This window comes from Amblyomma maculatum, chromosome 9 (genome assembly GCF_055883805.1).
Source record: "Amblyomma maculatum isolate TAMU_Amacu chromosome 9, ASM5588380v1, whole genome shotgun sequence".
NCBI classification, from domain to species: domain Eukaryota; kingdom Metazoa; phylum Arthropoda; class Arachnida; order Ixodida; family Ixodidae; genus Amblyomma; species Amblyomma maculatum.
Window position 1 is genome coordinate 12273773 of NC_139352.1, and position 20341 is coordinate 12294113.

General features: G+C 41.1%; 2 protein-coding genes across 5 annotated transcripts in view; both read left to right on the plus strand.

Moving 5' to 3' along the window:
- Window positions 1-10866, plus strand: part of LOC146178326 (uncharacterized) — a 44245-nt gene extending 33379 nt beyond the window's left edge. For all 4 annotated transcript variants that reach the window (XM_084578143.1, XM_084578141.1, XM_084578144.1 and 1 more), the window contains exons 15-20: window positions 512-577; window positions 996-1073; window positions 1569-1643; window positions 3554-3619; window positions 6238-6411; window positions 7044-10866. In XM_084578143.1, coding sequence (XP_084434269.1) covers window positions 512-577; window positions 996-1073; window positions 1569-1643; window positions 3554-3619; window positions 6238-6411; window positions 7044-7220 — 636 coding nt within the window. In that variant the 3' untranslated portion in view covers window positions 7221-10866. The remainder of the gene's footprint in view (window positions 1-511; window positions 578-995; window positions 1074-1568; window positions 1644-3553; window positions 3620-6237; window positions 6412-7043) is intronic.
- Window positions 10867-18916: 8050 nt separating this feature from the next.
- Window positions 18917-20341, plus strand: part of MED23 (mediator complex subunit 23) — a 49087-nt gene continuing 47662 nt past the window's right edge. Inside the window, exons 1-3 of the mRNA XM_084578147.1 lie at window positions 18917-19223; window positions 19749-19868; window positions 20204-20328. Of these exons, the coding sequence (XP_084434273.1) occupies window positions 19176-19223; window positions 19749-19868; window positions 20204-20328 (293 nt within the window). The 5' untranslated portion in view covers window positions 18917-19175. The remainder of the gene's footprint in view (window positions 19224-19748; window positions 19869-20203; window positions 20329-20341) is intronic.

Below are 20341 nucleotides of genomic sequence, written 5' to 3' on the forward strand. Positions count from 1 at the left end.
TCCAAAGAAAGGGTGGCCAAGACGAGTATTGAATGCCAGTTGCACACTTTACTGAACTTGCTGTGCAGCAAATTGATGTATAGCCAGCAAGGGAACAGAAGAAGAAAGGGCACTTTAGCACATGTGGGTGACCCAGCATACGCATGATATTTCTTCACATTTTTATGAATGAAGAAAGCAGTTTTATGTGCACTTCTCCAATTTCTACTTCAGAATGAACCTATATGGTCAAAAGATTTTTTTTGGTTGTTATGCTTCAGTGACACTTATATAACTCTTGCTCTTTGTGTTTCATATTAATTACTGTGTCGGCGATGCCATATTTGCTTTTTTCTTTCCTTGAATCTTCTTAAGTGTATTGACTTCTGCAGTTTTGATTTTGGACTAATTTTCTGTTTTAATGTTTTTCGAGCTGTCACGAATCCAGCTGGAATGACGAGTTGTTTGTGTAAAGCATGGTTGTTTGTGTGAACCCTTGGAGCATAAAGTAAATACTTGTCTTCTCTCGCAGATTAAGGAGATCGCCCCTGCCAAGAGCCTACAGGGTACAAAGAGGTTTTGGAAGCATGACATCAAGGTAGCCAACTCTTCTCTGATCAGAATGGTGACTTTAATTACTCAAGTGAGAACCTGTTGGAAAAGCTAAGACATATTTGCAGTCGATTCAGTGTGGCAGTCAAATGCAAAGGACAGATTTTTGTATGACTGAAGCAGAATGCGAAAATATTAAGAATTTCTTAAATTTACGCTGTTCAGGTGTTAATAAAAGCTTAGCTAATGTTTGATATGTGTGCCTGAAGCAAATAGTAATGGCTTTAGCCAACCTGCAAGTATTTGCAGTTTGCAATGCAAAAGCGACACAAAGTTTCCAAGTTCTTCATTCTTTGGCAGTATGACATTTTTGATAATACCTGGATGTGTGTTGTGTTCATGAGTATTGCAGCATGGGCTTCAAAGTTCTTTTTGTTCACTGAATCTGGGCATTCTTCTTACAGGTTGCAAGAGACTACAACAAGACCCTGGGTGGCGCAGCAGCCAGTGACATGGGCAAGAAGCTCCTTGAGGAGTGGACTGTGAGTTGCGTTGTTGTGGCATGTTTCTTTTCATAAAATGGTCTTAGCACAAGGTGATAGAATGCCAGCATATTTTATACTCTATGCCATCATTGCCACTTTTTCCACATTGCTCCACTGCTTGCGCTTTAATGCACTTGGTGTTGTAAAGTATGGCATATACAGAGAAACCATGGCCTAAAACCGGCAAAGCAGGACTGTGCGGCTGTGTCATGACAGTTAGTTTTCATTTATTTGTTTTTATAATATTGGTTGAGGTTTTTCATATTGTAAGGCTCCAACCACCGCCACGTGTTCTGAGCTGAAAGCTAGAGCATGTAAGGTTGGCAGTTAAAGCTTAAAAATAAAATGCTTGGCTTAGTCTTTGTCTGTGCAGAAATCAAGATACATATCATAGTGTTTCGTTTAGCTCTTATGGGCTCTCTCTATTTTATTTTTTTTAAGCAGAGAACAATACAGCCTAACTGCTGAACGCTTCCCATGTGTGATTTACAGAAACTAGATGCTGCAAAGAAGGCGGATCCTGCCTTGGCAGGCAATACTCTGCAGGACTTCCAGAACATCATTGAGGTTTGTGTTTGCCACTTGTGTTGTGTGTTTCCCGTGTCTAACTATGCTTCTTTTAAGTACCACATTGCAGCCCTGTACACTTTATACATATATAGTCATTTGACTTTGGTCAGTTTATCTCTTCCACAGGAAAGCAAGGCGCCCGCGTGCTGTGCAATGTCAGTGCATGCTAAAGAACCCCAGGTGGTCTAAATTTTTGGAGCCCTCCACTAAGGCATCTTTCATAGCCTGAGTTGCTCTGTGATATTAAACCCCATAAACCAAACCTAACCTCTCCCCTTACTTTGGTCATGTTCTAAAGTTGTGATGGATGCCCGTGCTTCTCTAGAAAAGCTCTTCAGTTTAAATTTGAAATTACTGGCGTCAAATTAATTTGCATCAGCAGCTGATATTACATATGCAGAGGAAAGCATCAGTAGATGGCTCACAAGAGTGTTACATAAAGCATGGTAAACTGTAATTTAGGGGTCTGGGCTTATGGGAATTGTCTATTTTAAGATTGTGGGAAGGGATTGCAAAAGAGGGAAATATAACATGTATGCTCACACATAAGCTATGCTTGGGTCTCAGCTAATAAGTGGCTAATTTTAAGTCACTTCAGCCACCAACTAAGTTGGCCTGCACACAAGAACAAAGCCATGAATGGTGGCCACTTTGTTTGTGACAGGCCTACGTGTCGTGATTTGTCAGTGTATGGGCACCATACATATGTAGCCCCCATGTATGCGACTCACAAGCAGGTTTGTGAAATCAGTCCCAAATTAGCTGAATAAGCTTTACCTTCACAGTGCTGTACAGTTTCAGCAAGACAACAGCATGGTAGTAAGTATGTTTAGAATGGTTCCTATTGATGAAAGAAAGAGAGAGAGCAAGAAAATGCTTACCGAACACCTCTTGACTGGGAGATATTGACACATCATTTTTTCCAGTGCATGTTTCAGAATGTGCAATTAGAAATTAGCACGTCCCACCTGAGTCGCGTTGATGGAAGTTGGCTGCATAATTGAGAGGTACAACAGTAGAGGGCTCTGGCTTTTATGTAAAAGCAGGCTCATCTATTTGGCGAGCAACCATGTCAGAAGCCTTTAGATTTTCCTGTTGTGCCCCATCTAGTCATGTTATGCTGCATCTATACTATTCATTTTCTTGAAAGTCTGCCTGGAAAAAGAGAAATACATTTTCACAGTTTCAATGAAATAAATTGTGTTGGAAATGATATTATTTATGGAAAATAATGCTGCACTCATAAAAAAAGCCACTGACATTTGGCCTTGTATAGAAGTGAGCGCATTTGTGCCGAGATTTTTCTTTTTTATTTTTACGTCATTGGTGTGCATGCGAAGAAATATAGAAATAATTGATTGGCGATCTTGGTTAATAAGTGTTTTGGTTCTGGAAATCTCAATGTCTCACATAGCGCCATATGACTCTATTGGCATAACAGAGCATCATACAACCACTGCTATGATTGAGAGTGGCAATAGTCAGCACTCTGGAACTTAGGCCACTTGCAACCCAAATACACTCGAAAGTAGTACCTTGTTCGTACTGCCATTGCTGTAGCTTAGTTTGGTGAGTACCGCATGCAACATGTGAAGGTTGTGGGTTGAATACCTACCAGTGGCATATGGTTGTCTTGTTTTCTACCATCTAATCAAATATCTTTCTGATAAAAATTGTTACAGAACTAATTTCCCCTCATAAACACTGCAAATCAAAATGAAAATAATGTTTCCCTGGGCTCCTGGGCTTGCCTTGGCTTGCCTTGGCTTGCCTTGGCTTCATTTACTGGTTTACTGTTGAACTCCACCATGTAAAATATTCTAAGAAGTCTTCGGTTTCCTTTCTCTTCTCTGCTGAGTGTCAGTGGTTTGTATGAGACACTTATGTTTGCTTCTGTCTGGGAACAGGAAGCAGAGGATGATGACGTGTACCAGACTGTTATGCAGCAGATGGCCAATCATCCTCCACCAATGGTAAGGCAATGCTACCTGCTTAGCATTCTTGTGAATGAGTTTCTTAGTAAGTGTTCTCACTAGGTTTTAGCTTTGGGGCACCACTCTTAAGGTAATATATATTAAGGTAAGGTAATATATATGTACTGTATTTTCCATTGTATAAGTCGCAGTTCTCATTTTTTTCTGAAATCTCTATTTTTGCAGTGTACGTGTTCCACACATGCATTAAAGCAGCTGTGAAAATGTCATGAACTGGCCATGCAGTCTTCTAGTAGTATATTCCTATGGCTTTACAAAATGCTTCTTCTCACCCTTCACGTGAAATTGCTATGATTGCAGATTTCTGGGATGTCAAGAAGGGATCATGGTTGTTGTTATTCGGGTGGCTGCAGCATAAATGAAATGAAGCCAAGCACTCTGTGCTGATCATATAGGGATACTGCATGAAGCAAAGCATGCCGAGTAGTAGGCCATCTTGTCGTCCTTAGCAGCAGATGACGCAACACAGCCAGGCTCCAGTGAATTGACCATGTGCCTTGCCATTTTTGGCTGACCATCAAGCAAACACACAGTTACTGGTGCTCTAGCCCTACATGCATGCAAGATGTCAGCAAATTCATTAGGAACATATGCATCAATGCTATGCCCAAGAGATCGGGTATGGCTATGTTGGAAAGGCAAGGAAGTGCAGTATGGACTGGCTCACGTTATGCGCTTGACATCGCCAACATTCATAAATTTCTAATTCTGAAGTCTAGTTTGGTGCTTGCTTAGAGTGGCATCGATCTCACGTCGGTTTATGTAAGCCATTAGCGTCGGCATTGCTCAGAAAGCGCCTTTTACCTTTTTGCACTCGTGCAAGCGTATTGTTGGAATCCTGAAAAACCTATAACCAGCCTGTCCAGCCTTCACTTTGTGCACTTTGCTTTGGGTTTGGCTGTTATCAGCCCACCATAGCATAGTATACCATCATGCCAGCACTGTCTGCGCGCACTACATGACCATGTAAATGCAGCTGTGTTGCACGTGTGTTGGCTGCTTTGTCCGCTACCAAGGACAGCAACATGGCGGACTACCCAAAATGCATTACTTCACTCAAGCTCCCTAAGGTGCAACTCATGCAAGAGTGCCATTTATCTGCACTTTTATTTATGTTTTCTAGCGAAAGGCAAAGTGCATGGAGGTTGCTAATTAAAATTGTTCAGCAGATAGACTGGAGAATACAAATAGACCAAGCCTAGGGAAGTTTTCTTTGTTACAACTTTTGATAAAAAGAAAAAAGATGTAAGCTTCATTCTGTTAGATAGCAATCAACAAGAGGACTTGCTTACATATGGGTTAGTGTGGCCCACTCCTTGTTCAACCTGTCACAGTCTTGTTGCCCAAGAAACCAACACTTTTTTTTAAAGTTCATGTTTATGTGTAGACATTCACTTCTAAGCATGTACACTATGATCAGTACACACTTTTTGGTGTCAACGAGGTAGCTATAAAATCACTGTGTATAGCACAGTTACCTAAAAAGTTCCAAAGATGGTTACAATACTCCTTAATACGAAATTTGAGCACTGATATTTAAGCGTTTTTGTGATATTTTGAGACTAAAAATTTGAGAGATTCTTGTGTGAATGTATGTGCAGTTAAAGCACTATTTATTGTTCTCACAAGCCAAAGCAAATTTCTCAGAAGTGACAGAAAAGCTTCTTCCTTCCTTCTCTTCTTTGTTGACTCCCTCGTGGCTTTCTTTCACTCGGTTACACCGGCAATGGCGATGTGGCTTAATCGTTGAACGTGCGCTAAGAGCTGAGCTCTAAAATTTGGACACATGCCTCTTTAGCTTTCAGATCCATTATGGTAAAGCCTGCTTGACTGTAGTTAGAATAGTAGTTAGAAATAAATGAGCATAATTTAATCTTCTGTAGCCTAGATTGTCACAAATGGACTTGTCATTTACTTTGATGCACACAGAACATGAACCACTACAATTGCCCATCACTGTAGCCAGTGGTTGCAGCATGCTTGATTTGTGCAGAGGTTGTGGTGATAAGTTGTCTAAAGTAAAGACAAAATTATCACATAATTTGCCTCTATGCTTAAAGGTCTTCTGAACCATCAAAAGATATAGTGGAAATTTTCCTGGGGACGTTGCATGATATTCAGTTTGTGTTGCGCAGGCCGTACATGAAAGTGCGTTGGACATCCATTAATGCTTAGCTGCAGCTTAAACTTATCAGGGGGGGACACAATTGCATGAAATTTGCAGCACTGACCTTCTACTCAGATGTAGTGTACCAAAAATATCTTATCAATACAGTCTTCATTCAGTAGGACTATATAGGGGTTGCTGTGGTAGATGAGTCATGTTCTATTTGGGGAATTTTCCATCGTTCATAGGATTTGAGGAGTAAGTTTTTTACGGAAATTTAAGACCCAAAACGGTCCCAGATTTTCTAAATTGTAGGAGTTTTAAAGCTGCTGCAGGGAAAAGGTATTCAAAATAGGGATTTGGGGGTTTAGTCGAAGGAATCTTCGGTCGTGGCATTGAACTTTACTGTGGAGATGAGTGGAGATGAAGTTGCTTGAGAACATCTCGTTTTGGTTGCACGCTGAATTGTTTCTTGATGCCCTCTGTGTAGAACATGGTGCGCTACCTGTCAAGGGCGCTGTCTATGCCTGAGCGCAAGGACCGCCCCAAAGATAGTCGCATGAACGTCTGGGAACTGGAGAGCCTCCTTGGTGGAGAGCCATCATCCTCTCAGAGCAAGCCCCGGGTCACCTTCCAGCTCAAACGGAGCAAGTCAGAGACCACGGTACGCCACCCTCATGAGTGCCATGCAGCCATAACTCAATTGTTTTGTCTGGAAGGGTGTGGTTGTTTCTGTTACAAGAGGTCGAGACTTATTTATTTTTAGAGCAAGAGAGTAGCTCAGATTGCCTCAGCGTTCAATCCTCTCCATTGTGCAGTGTCTAGATGTCTAGACGTACCTCTGTGGAGCTTTTTAAAAGTAATTGAAAAGTAATCACAAATATAAGCAAATGTATGCATTTTACATGGCTGGATTACGTGTAATAGCTATGTGAGAAGGGGGAAGGAAGAGGGGGGGGGGGGGGGGGCAAAGGAGTTTTGACTCATTCCTTTCTTTTCACATGAGTTAAAATAGCTTTACTAGTTTCATTTGCATAATCAACATTATATAACTGTATTTATCTGGTTACTAATGAAGCTCAGCTAATCCATGTGGACCTTGAAGTCCCTGGCTGAGCATTTACATCTGAGTGGCTGAACCTGAGCATGCACAACTGTGGGGCCGGGATACCACTGAAATTTTGTGGCCTAGGCACAGTTTAATTTTGCAGCATTACAAGTATACTTCAGTGGTAATTTCTTGGGTGAAAGTCAATTAGCGGTGGAAGAGTGCTTTGCTATTCTCACTTTGCTCAGGAGGCGGATTCTTCACCCACCCACGGCAAGCAAGCTGGCAGGAAGAGGCCAGGTTTCTTCCCGTTTCGTCGTGTGTCAAGGTTTCAGGTGTCTAGAGTGGACGAAGGCTCCGAGAGGCCGGAGCCACTGCTGAGAAGGATGCGAAAACTTTACCGCAGCTCAGAGGCACCTTCGTGATCTTGTGCATTGTCCACATTGCGAGAGTGATGGTCTTGTATTGCCACATGCACTTTGTCTTGGTATAAGATGCCACAGAATCACTATTATGGTCGTGAAAGCATCGCAAGCATATGCATAGTAACTGCACTGGCATGATGTCCTTCTCACAATGTTCTTCCACCGTTGTGCTGCTTTTACCAGCTTCCATGCACTGGAATCTATTTGTTCAAACTCAGAATTTTATTATTGGCTGCTTGAATCTGCCTATAGCATAAGCCTCCCATTTTCGTCACGATCATGTCTTTGGCACATAATTAGGATCGTCACAGTGGCCGAGTGGCGTATGTGTTCAACTACCTGACCTTACATCATTGGCGTGATACTGAGCTGTGATGCCTGTGTGTAAATGGAGGGAAAATTTAAAACCAGCTGGGTGCTGATAGTATTTCAATGCTAGACAAACTCAGGCAGCTGAAATCAATTTAGGGATCTTTGCTGTAATCCTTAAGCTATGAATGTTATTTATTGTAGGGCATCACACTATTAACCCACACCTAGTCAGTCATTGTTTAAAAACATGCGGAGCTCGTGCACAATGATATCATTTGGAAACCTGCTAAGTTTTGTATATTATATGTTACATGCAATTGATCTTCACTGTTTGCTTCTTTGCTACTGCGTAACAACTTATGGGAGTAAGACAAGGCTTGTGTGGTAGGATTTAGTAATGTTTGTGTTTCTGGAGACATGGACTTGTTCAAGAGGGTTTCTAGTTGGGCTAGTTGGTGACTGACATGTTCAAACATTGTTGCGCTTAAGAAAAACCGACGTACAAAACGTCCTGTGTCTCATATCATTTTCTACGTCGGTTTTTCTTAAGCATAACAATGTTTGAACATGGACTTGATGTATTTTTTAACTGTGTCTGTACTATATTTAAGCATTCTTTGTAAAATTTTTAATTTGTGCAATGGTCACAGAAGTGTTTACAAAATGTTGCTGAGTCCGATAGACTTGTCAGGTGTAACAGAACCATTTATGAAAAAGGCGTAACCTTTAAAGTATTGCTAGACTAATATTTGTGTGTTTCCAGTGACTGTCCAACTTTTACATTAGAGTGCAGAATTGTACAAATAGTACCACAGTGTTAACATTTTTGTTGTGTGTTTTTTTTTTTTGATTGTCTTGTGTACACTTAGACTTGCAGATTTATAAAACACTTTTCTTTTAAGTTTGTACTGTTTGGCAGGTTGCCTGTAATGGGTATCATTTTAACCAATTGGGATATGATTTGTTTTCTTATTATGGAATATTTTACAGCTTACTTGATCATCACTTTCTGGACATGAATGCGCACTTTTTTGGCCCGAAGGCTGTTGATTATTGCAACACGTTTTTTTCTGTTGTTGTTTTTTTTTTCTGCTAATCTCTTGCACAAAGGTAGTTGTAAGTAGACTCTTGTAAAATGACTGTTGCAAATGGTGCCGCTTAAAAGCCTTGAATATTCATAACCGTATTTGTTACTGCTGTGCTTTTGTGCACTTGTGTAGTCATGGACTTGGCTATGCAGCATTGTACTAGCATATTTTTGTTAAGTTCACTTTCCTTTCTTTTACCAGTAATTTGTATACAGTCGAATCCAGATATATCGCACTCGAAGGGGATCGCAAAATAGTTCAACATATCGATAATTCGATATACAGAAATCGGCTTGAAATGCCGCTTGCGATCGTGAAAATTGATACCGTATTTGTCGCATAATCGACCCCCTGGCATAATGAACCCACCCTCCACTTTTTCTGCCAAGAATTTGAAGAAAAAAGCTAAGTCAGTGGCACGTCCCTCCGTTTCGGCCATCGCATCCACAGCTCATTTATTGGCAGCGCGCCAAGGTGATAGCACCATGGTGTGTTTATTTTTTATGCGAAGCATATTAACGTAGGTTTCGGGCCTTCGCGCGACACCCGGCGATGGCCACCATTGACCCTGAAGTGGGGTCACGTGACATGACATCACGTGATGACGTCACACCGGCTGCAGATGGGGCCTCATATCGCGCCGTCGGACGTCGCCCGGCGGACGTCATGCGTGACGTCATGCCAGGGATGAAGCGGCGCGCGCCCGCCGTCGCGTCAGTCTCTGTGCCCGCAACCGCGCCAGCGTCTTTGCGCCAGGCGTGTATGCGTAAGTGACGTGCAAACCAAGAGTCATGCATTTACGGACCATAAGAGTGTATTTGTCGGGCTGCAAAGAATAAAGTACGACGATTAACCTAAAACCACGTCTCCGTTACTTAGCCCCATCCACACTGAGGCAGCTGCTTAACATGCTTCGCATCCACTGGGCTTAACCTTGATAAGCCTCCAATTTTTTTACTATAACTATACTTTTTATGCTAGCTCCTGCGGTGGCGGGGAGTGAACTTGGCAGAGTGCCCGTAATGGCTTGATTGCACAAGCCTGGTTCGATTTATCATGCCGCGCTTGAGGCAGGCGGAGTCCACACCCACACCCACAGCGGGATAGCTGCAAAATGCCGTTTGAAGCGAGCAATGCTAAAAGCCGGTGTCATGATCACAGCTGACCACTTGCTTTCATTGATTCATAGATGCCAAGAATGATGAGATTGTCTTTGAGGAAGGCGCACCTTTCAGTGCGCGGTGCGGAGTTCGATATGTCAAACAACCAGTGAAATTGGAGTTCGATATACAACACAGCTTTCCTATACTTTTACGTGGGATTTTCAAGGGGATATTCTATTAGTTTGATAACCAAAATTCAAGTTATCTTGGTTCGATATATCTGAGTTCGACTGTATATATATATATAAGTATGTGTGGGTGTGTTCGTGCGTGTGTGTGTGTGTTTTTACCAACTGTGCAGGATTGCGTTAAAAATTAATTTGAGGGTTTACTAGCTGCACCAGCATGATGAGGGACAAGGATGTCCAAAATAATTATGCTGGTGCCAGTACTACATGGTTTGAGTTAACCAGAAAGTTTTCCTTGTCGCTAATGGAAGGTGTACTTACCTAACTCATGGAAGAAGGAATGTGGGCGGACAAAAGTGCTTGTTTCATGCAGATGATCAGCCACATTTTTGCTGGAGGGGGCTTAATACCACATCTTCTCAACCAGTCCATGAGTGTGGTCATGGCTACATGATTTCTCATGAGCTTGTCTACCTTTTATGTTTGCTTCCTGCATCATAAAGAATCAATGAGGCTACGAAATATGGGAAAAAAGCACTAGATAACTACTGCACATAAGCATCTTCTGTTAGCCGTCCGTCTTTCTTTATCTCTTATTTGTGCTACTGCATATTTTAGAAAACTTCACTAATTCGTTGCTGCTAACTTGAATCCGGTTTGACTCTGTGACATTCGTTACATGCAAGTAAAACATGCAACTTGGAAATTGGTGCTATGCCTCTGGTATGTCTTTAATATGCTTGAGATTGCCAATTGGTGTCATCTGCATGAGGTTAATATGTATTCCTGTAATAAACACATATTGCAATGTATAAGTTGTTCCCACCCACCCCCGCCCCATTCGCACCCATTACTAGCCAAAAAAAAAAGGAAAGCGGGTTTAGATGTAAGTTTGCAATCCCACTACTCTGGCTAGCCAAAGGAAAAAGCTGTTAAAGGTCAACTCCGGTGGTTTTCCCATCATTTTGTGTTTTTGGTTGAATTACATTCCTCGGCACGTCCTAACTCGAACACAAAAAACCGTTTTTCGAAATTCCAATTAGAAATATTTTTAAAAAGAAAAAACAGCAAATCGAAACCGAAACTGCTTTCCCGGCGAGAAACGACGTCCCAGGTGACGAAATGGTGACGTCACACTCAGTATTAGAGAAACACTCGTACGTGCGTTGGATGGTGAAAATAAAGTATGGAAATCATGAAGCATTGCATAAAATGTCTGAGGTAGTTCAATATAAGCCTCACAATTTCATAATCATGCGGGAAGAGGACAGTAACGCCGGTATACTGATTGTGACGTCAGAAACTCAGTGTTGCCGGCAGAAATAGTCTCAACTTAAGCCATGAAAACAGCATATTTTAAAGTCGTGTTGCGCGCGAACGGATTATCGTACGGCGCCCAAATTTTGTAGAATGCGTCAGGACGGAGAGGAGAATCTACAGTAAAATTTTTATTAGAATATTCGAATGTCAAAAAACCCCCGGAGTTGCCCTTTAAGGTGCAGCCATAATATTTCCCTGCATGCATCGGTGATCATGCTCTTGTCACATTTTATGTAGCAGAAATAAGGAGGTACTTTATACTAATAATAGCACACTGTCGCTAATATTCTTGCTTATAAATTGAGAAAACCATCATATCTCCTTTAAAGAATGCGTGAGAGAATTTTAAACACCAAAGCATGCTCTGTAGTATTTTGGTGGTACCCATATATGCATAATGCATTCATTGTAGCTGTTTCCCAGTCTGGCATCATAGAAAATGCGTAGCTCTAAGCAACAGGTGTGTAACGATGCAATTGCAAAGCCAACAGAGGTGAAAGATGATTAAATGATGCACTTCCCTGCGTTCCAAACCCGCGTATGACACGGCTGACTAGCCTCACATGTGGCAAACCGAACTGCTGAGGGCCCTGTAGTTCAGGATTTTGCTCCAATAGGCATTTCGAAAGTTGTCGAGAGTTTGCTTTTGCGCTGTCTATCACTTGGCTGGGAAAGCAACTGTCAACACAGGCGAGGCTGGCAAACAGTGCATAATTCAAATTTTCATTCGTGAAGCCGATTTTTATATGAATATGTGTTTTTTTGTGCGTGCAGTTTTATGTAGCTTGCTAGAAATGGGTGTTGGTATGGGGTGCATTCTACTCGCAGCCTGGCCAAAATTACCTTAGACCCTGCAGATATATTGTCTCCTTATATAGGTTGGGCCCCCAAATTTCGGATGGTCATTTTTGTAAAAATTGACCATCATATAAACGGCTCTATATTATCACACCATCCCTGCACAGTCTTTACACTGCAAATGGCTTAGTTTACAATTGAGAGTGACCACCTAGCCTTGCAAAACCATTTGATCATATTTTGCTTAATGTTTTGGTAAAATATTTCGCGTCAATGTTGATTCCTTATTAGTTCATTTTCTGTTTGTCACTGCTTTATCAGTTTTGCTGTTTCTTTGCCAGTATGCAGACAAATAGTACAAATTTGAGTTCAAATACATATTGTATTTATGCGTAATCATTTTGCCTACGGCTCGAATATTAGTGGTGTCTTTAAGAATGGGACACATTGTGCTACATACATAATGGTATCGTAGAGTGCCTGTAATGTTGTAAATTCTTTTCGAGATGAAAATCTGTTCAGGTTGTCAGAGGTTCAGTTGAATATGAGTGCACAAAATTTCAGAATGTGTGCTGCAGTCAGCCCTTGGAACACGAACTTTCAGCAGAGATCTGCCTGGTTGAGAGATGAACGTATCATTTGTTGTGCATTCTAGCCCCTCTTGCGGTGGTAGTCCTTTTATTACTTGGGAGGACATGTCCCAGTATTTGTTCAAAGATTAATGTTGGAGAAAAAAATGGTTCCTATGCTTCAAAAGCAGAATGTGCTGTGTGACATTTGTGATGCAATGTGCAGTTAGCAAGGCAGTAAACAGACTGGAATAACACTTGGATACGCAGTCACATTAATTTTATTTTATTGTACACTGGCAGGAACATTACCGTGGTTTTACCTTTACTGTGGCATCCCTTGTAACCTGAGTTTCTTTGGGACGTTAGCCCCATAAAACAAAGCAAATCAACTTCCCGGCAGTAGCACATGCCACCATATATTGCAGAAAAAATTACTCTTTCAAGTAACTGCTGCATGCATAAATTTTCATCACTACAGGGCTCCTGTTTTTGTGTGAGAGAACCTCCGACCACATTTTGCATGTTGCAGCTCATACTGACTGTAATTGTGCAAGGATGCATTTTCAAACTTGTTGTAAGGTTTTGCTTTCAGCTGTGCATATTAAGTGAATGATAATGAATTGTATGTCTGAGACTGAACTGTAATTTCTAAACAGTTCCTCTTATGATTGAGGCTAACAAATCTTAAAAGGAGTCTACTTTTGTGCAAGTATTTTGCTGATGTGAACAGTACCTGCCATGAAGCGGTGGTGCTGCTTGAAATTATGTGATAAAAACTTCATCATAGGTGCTGAGTGTACTTACATGTGTAAGTAAGTAGTGATTCATATGGCTGTGTAATGTTAGGTCCTTATGTCATCAGCATTCTTACACTAATAAAAAAAAACTAATTTTCATGAAGCTAGCTGTACGAATAGCATCGAAGTCACGGGCATGACTTGGGATGGGCATTGCGCTTTTATCATCCCTTTAAGTCCTTTCTTTATGCTGTTTCCTTTGTTTCATGTACTCTGGTTGTGTAGTGTACAGGAACACACATTTTTTTAGCAATACAAGTTTTTTATTGTTTTGTTTTGACCTGCAACTGTGTGATCACTTTGTTACCTTGCTATTTGTTACATTATCTATTTTGGTTGTACTTTACAAGCACATGCGTTTAGTTATGTGCTCTGTGATGTGCTAGTGCCTTACACACTCGTCCAAAAGCCACTTCTCCGCCCTTATTTTCTTGCGAAAAAGAAGAAAAAAATTGTCATAATGATGTTGAATATGTCGTTTGGCTTCTTAAGAAAGCTGAAATGTGTTGACGTACTTTGCAGAGTCATTAGGTATATTTATTTGCAGCAAAATTTTGTTGCAACAACTGTTCCTGATAATGAGCCTTAATTACTGAATAAATATTGGTGTGGAGCACAAGCGTGTCTGCATATAATCATAACTTGTTTCCTGCAATCTGCTGATATCTCAACTACATAGATGCGTCGTGGTGGCTCAGTGGCGTGGCATTGAGCTGTTGATCCGAAGGTCACAGAAAGTCCCGGCCTTGGCGACTGCATTTCACTGGAGGCCAAATGGTAAAAGAAAACACATGCACGCACATACTCATGCACACACGCACGACATGTCAACTTTCATGGACGTCCCATTTAAATCCCCACCTGCCACATCCTAACAGGATAATCTGTGGGATGTCCCCACGATCTCCCTTCGGGGATACATCTAACCTTTCAGTCATGTTGAAATTCGGGCTAGTTGGTAGCAATCCATCTAAAACAGCGTACATAAAACATGAAACACAGAGAAGAGCAGGACTCTTGTCCGTCCTGCTCTTCTCTGTGTTTTGTGTGTTGTGTGCTGTTTTAGATGGACATTGTAACCTCTAAAGAGGGTCTCCGTGGGATCTTTGAAGTTTGAATTTTATTGGAAATATAACACTAGGTACAATAAGCCCATGAGATGTGACAAATGGAGGCTTTAATGCTTCCTGACTAAGTCCACGCCTCGTTTACAATTCAGGGGCAGCTAGCAGAGCAAATAAAAGTAATACAATGACTAAATGAACAGCAGAAAAAAGATATATATTATACTTATATAGTAAGAGCAAAACTTCACTCACTTTTGAAAACAGAAAAGTAACATATTATTTGAGCATGTTTTATTGTGTAATAAAATAATGCAAGACACACAAAAGCTAGTACAAGCATATAATCAGAAACACTGGATTGATTTTATGGCAAGCAAAAGACTAATAAAGGGGTGTTCTGGGGCTTGATACAATGGACCATATTTTTTTTTTAAATTGAGAAACAATGTGGCAATCTAGAGTGCACGAAATCAAGTCCGGGCAGTTATTACATAATTGCACTTATTGGTGGCAGATAGCCTGCGACTCATAATTTTTGCGTATTTGAGGGGCAGTCAAAGAAACCGGACACAAGTCGTAAGACAACGGTCTCTTGGTACATGTTTGAGAGAATAAGAAAAGATCCCTTTTAACTGTTTTGTAAAGTATAACTGCTAACTTTTTTTAATGGCATTCTTGAAAAGGCTCAATTCAAAGACTTTCAAACAATTTATCCTTTGCACATTCCATAAGCAGCACTTTTAATGCATGTTTTTGAAGGGAGTGTATTATGTCTTTTTCAGATTTGGTACATGTACCCCATACCAAGTTACAGTAAGTGAGATGAGAATAATTTAAACTGAAATAAATTTGTCTCCTTATCTGTACAGGCAGGAAATGTCAGAGTCTAAGTATTTTTATACGGATATGATTAGCATGATCAGAGCAGCTTAAGTTATTGCAAAAGCATACTCCCCAAAATTTATGCGATCACACGCTTTTAGTTGAGCTGTCTGTATACTGTCGTCACCAGGAGAACATCTATTAGGAAGGTATTGATTGTAGATACTGCTTCTGTGTCAGCAACAGGCGATAAAAACATTGAGTTGCTAATATTTGAATTAATATAGCACTCTACTGGTTTAAAAGTATGCATCATAAGATGATCAGAAGGAGCGCCGGTATTTAGGAAGTACCGGTTAAATTCATTTGCCGGAGGTACACCTGAGTAAGGGATATCGTTTTTATTTATTTAAAGGGTAAATTGGTTTTATTACTTGACATCATTTGATGAAAGGCTTGCAAAAGCATTTTTGGATCATGTACTATATGAGAGAAAATTTGTTTTGATTGTAGGCACGCTTTGCTTTCTTAAACTGCATGTTTAGTAGTTGATTTCTGTATGTCTTAAATTCGGTGAGATGTTCATGGTCTCTAGATCGAGAAGCGTTAACTTCCAATTTACTTCCCCTTTAGGACCATGTTAAGTACATTCCAAAACAATTGTCTAGAATCATGCACCTCTTGTACAAAAGTGAGTGAACGAGATCCTCGTGGTTCGTCATTGTAGTCAGAAATAATTGGCGCCATACCTGCTACGATAATCGATGATTTCTAACTAAAATTTTGGCGGTGCTTCTTCAACATAGTCTATGTTGGGGGATTGCAATTGATTGTCTGTTGTGGTACACAGGACATATAAGAAGCAAATGTAAGCATATAATTGCATTAGCGGAAACATAGAAATTGGCTCCTTTGAAAAAATGTATAAAAGGCCATGCAATATGCTGCATTACATGCAGCCTACTACGATATGAGGGGGGTAAGATTCTATATGAATTACAAGTTTGCAAAAAAGCATATGTTGCAATTGGTATAAGCGTGGCGCCCAACTATCGCAATACCAACTTCTTTGAAGAACACAAAGCAGCTCTAACTAATTGCTTTATTTTTATTGTCGACAAAGAAATGAAGATGTGGTATGACACGCTAATCCGCATCGCTGGTGGTAACCTTATAACGTCGTCTGCGGGATGCATCGCAAGAGTAACAGATGGGCGTACTTATCCTACGAGACTTGTCATACAGAACTGCTTGCAAGACGGGATTCTGGGTGTGGATTTTCTCATTGAACATCGGGCGATAATTGACCTTTGCTAAAACTCAATTAACGGAATGTTGCATTCGACCCTGATTAGTTAATTGTACTGCAGATAAAATCAATAACTATTCTCAAGAATATTTTATATAACTTGGCTGATTTGCAATTCAGTACCTGCACTTAGGACACCCTTACTTATAGTATTTCAAGAATTGTTCTGTCCTGTGTACGTGGTTCCTGCTTCCTTGTGTGCAAAAATTCTTGAAATGTTAAACCAACTAGCCCCCATTGCTTCTTCGCTTTTACTACTTATAATACTTGAGATAAACACTCATCTAAAGACGGAGACTGCTATATGCTTTAATCGTGTATAGCATGCGTAAGAATTAGGAGTGTGTGTTGTATATATTGTACTTAGTATATAGCATTTCTTGTGTGCTAATTTAAAGCAACACCCCAGTACTAGGCATGAAGATAACGCTCAACTACAGGCAGCATAAGTATTTGAATGCTCTCGAAAATTGCTTCAGCACATCAAGCGCATTCATCAGATACATTGAAAGAAGATATATATATATATATATAAAGTTGAATCTGCCCATATTTTCAACATGTGAGTTTAACACAAAAAATATCTAATTACAAATATTGTTGACAATGGTCAACTCTAGCATGTACGTATCCACTTTTTCATTTAAATTCGACTCTATACCTCAATATTCTGCCCACACCAGCCCTGCTCTGTCCCAACATAAATTAAAAATGGCATGTCTGCTGAGGTACACCAACACGTACGAGCTCAGAATGACTTTTTATAAGGGAGCATTGGAGGACATCATAATTGCATATGCTTCTTACAAGGTCCCTGCAAAAGGCAGGGCCTGGAATAACAGTGGAAAATTCAGTAGTGTATGCCAAGGAAATCCTCAATCAATGTCCCAATAATTAAGCTCCCCAAACATGTCCCAGAGCAGTTTTGTTTGGGATGTCTCATGTTTCATGTGGTATCTTCATTTGATACTTCCCCAGGCTTCCCTAGGACATCGCAATCTCTCCCATAGTCAGAATCACACCTGTGTGTTGTCTAGACACACACACACACACACACACACACACACACACACACACACACACACACACACACACACACACACACACACACACACACACACACACACACACACACACACACACACACACACACACACACACACACACACACACACACACACACACACACACACACACACACACACACACACACACGCACGCACACACGCACGCACACACGCACACACACACACACACACACGCGCGCGCGCGCAGGGTTTAATTTTTAATTCTTTCAAGCCGCCCTCATTGACCATATTAAGCAGAAAATTGAAGGGGAAATGAGGGGCTCATTATGATACAATTAAAGGAGTCAACAGTTTATCAGATCGAGTCCAAGGTAATTGGGGATAATTTTTTTGTGTGTACGTGTTTTTGTAGTTGATCTTACCAGATATATAGTCCTGTAATGATTTTAGAGAGAAATAATACAAATGCAAAGCGGAGTAAGGAAAAAATTGGCGACGATTACGGTACTAATTAATTCCTAATGCGAAATTTGAGCGCAGCTCATCAGCTACTTCAGCTTTTGATAGACTGGGCAAAGCACGGCGACGACGACGCGCGAAACGGGCGCCGAAGAGCAATGCCATTAGAGACATTTTTGAAAAGGGAAGGCTTTTCTGCATGTATATATACGCAAACTACATCAAAATATATGATGCTTTTCTCTGTGAATTCCACAATTGAGCTCTGAAACGTGCCTTTCATAATTGGTTCACAGGAATGGAAAGGCGCCGTATCTGTGACATTTGTTTCTGTGAACAACTGAATCGCGCCGCAAGGGAGGGAAGGAAGGTGGGAGTGAAAGCAGCGCGAAAGTGGATACGAGGGACAACGCCGACGGCGACGATGAGGCGAAACGCGAAACCCAGGAACGGGCGCCAAAGAGCTGTGCTCTAAACCAACGCGCCGATGGTCCCATCCATCCATCCGCTTTGCACTTGTAATATTTCTCTCTAAAATCATGGCTAATTTTGATTAAGATCAACTACAAAAACACTAAAAAAAAAAAAAATCCCCATACGTGTACCTTGGACTGATAAATTGTTGGCTCCTTTAATTATATTATTGACCATATGTCACTTCAAAATACACTTCGGTGAGAGGAGTTGGATCTCATTCATACTACTAAAAGGGCACATATGCACTGTCACAAGCAACGACTATCGACATCGCAAGTTCATTTGCATAGAGTAGGCGGCGCAAGCTGCCGTCCGATACAAAGGATCCGTCCGTCTGTCCGCTCGTTCGTCCGTCCATCCATCTATCCATCAATCTAATCTATTCCAATCTAATCCAATCCAATTCAATCCAATAACCGGCTTTTTAATGTGTTGTTTGTTTGTTATGGTGGGTAGTGTTGTGCCGGTATTTGTTCAACTTGCAAGTGAAAATTGCGAATTAATAAACGGTGTGCCAACTGAATGATACGTGAAAAGTGCAAATGAAAGCATTTACTGCTGGTGCGACTAGTGACAGCTAGGCTTGTGAAGCTGCGTGGCTGACGACCAGCACCGATGGCTGCGGTAGATGTCCAGGTATCGCGCTACATTGACAACGTTTTGGTAAGTTTCAGTAAGGTATTGCTGTTCTGTCGTGTGCCGTAAAATCGTGCACCGTGCACGTAATGCTGAGCGTAGGTAAACTTGGGCGGCGCGTTCTGAGTCCAATGTCAGGCAGGGTCTGTTCGGAGCTGTCACTCCGGCCATCGCCAGAGCGGTGTGTCGCGGGAAACTTGTCTCGTGAATATCCGTCTTCACTGTGATTGTAAAGCTGGCCGTGGAGTGTTCAGTTTTGACCCTTTGGCGAGAAAACTTACAGCTAGTGCTTCCAGCGTGTGTGTCTGCGGTCTAGAAATTTTGGCTTTGTCCCGCGGAAAACATTGAACAGTGTGGGCTTCTAGCGATCGTCAACTTATTCACCAGATCTGACGAGAAACTCATTTTGCATGAAGTGCACAAGGGCTTTCCATGCACCACCTGTGGTTTCATAAATGGCTTTAGAGAAATAAAATTAACTACCTTCGCCATGTTTACACCGCAAATGCGGCGGTCTCCCACAACTTTTCTTTTCTTCTTTTTTTCTTTCAGCAAAATGACACCCTGGAAGAAGTGTTCAACTCCTTTATCATCCACTCTCAAGAAATGCAGGAATTCAAGGAACGGACGTACCAAGAGGACATAAAGACCTTGTTCTCCGGTATTCCACAGGTGGGTATTCATGCACTTTTTTATGACACAGCAGCTGTACAGTAAAGTTTCAAGCTTTGAAACTGTTGTAGAGTACATAGTAAATATTTTGTTGCTCTATATTTGTGCATCTTTTGAAGCTTCATTGCAGTGAAGGGATCTGCACAATTACAAGCATTGATAGTTCATGTGTCTATGCTCATAATTATGTTCAAGGCAAACTAGAGTAATACAGCATCAACTGGTTCATGTTGTGCTATTAGTGTGATTTATTTTCTTGTAACCATATGCATCTTAGTGCTTGCGCATCCTGTCTAAGCAAGCTTTGTAAATTGCTCAACCATTGTTACTTTTAGGAATCACTGGAGGGTGCTTTGAAGCAGTATGTGTCAGCGGTCTCCAACCTGAGCAACCATCGTCAAATGCAAACCTTATTATCCCTCCTGCATCATGCTGTCACCACTAGTGTCGTTCAACCAAAGTGAGTAGGCACA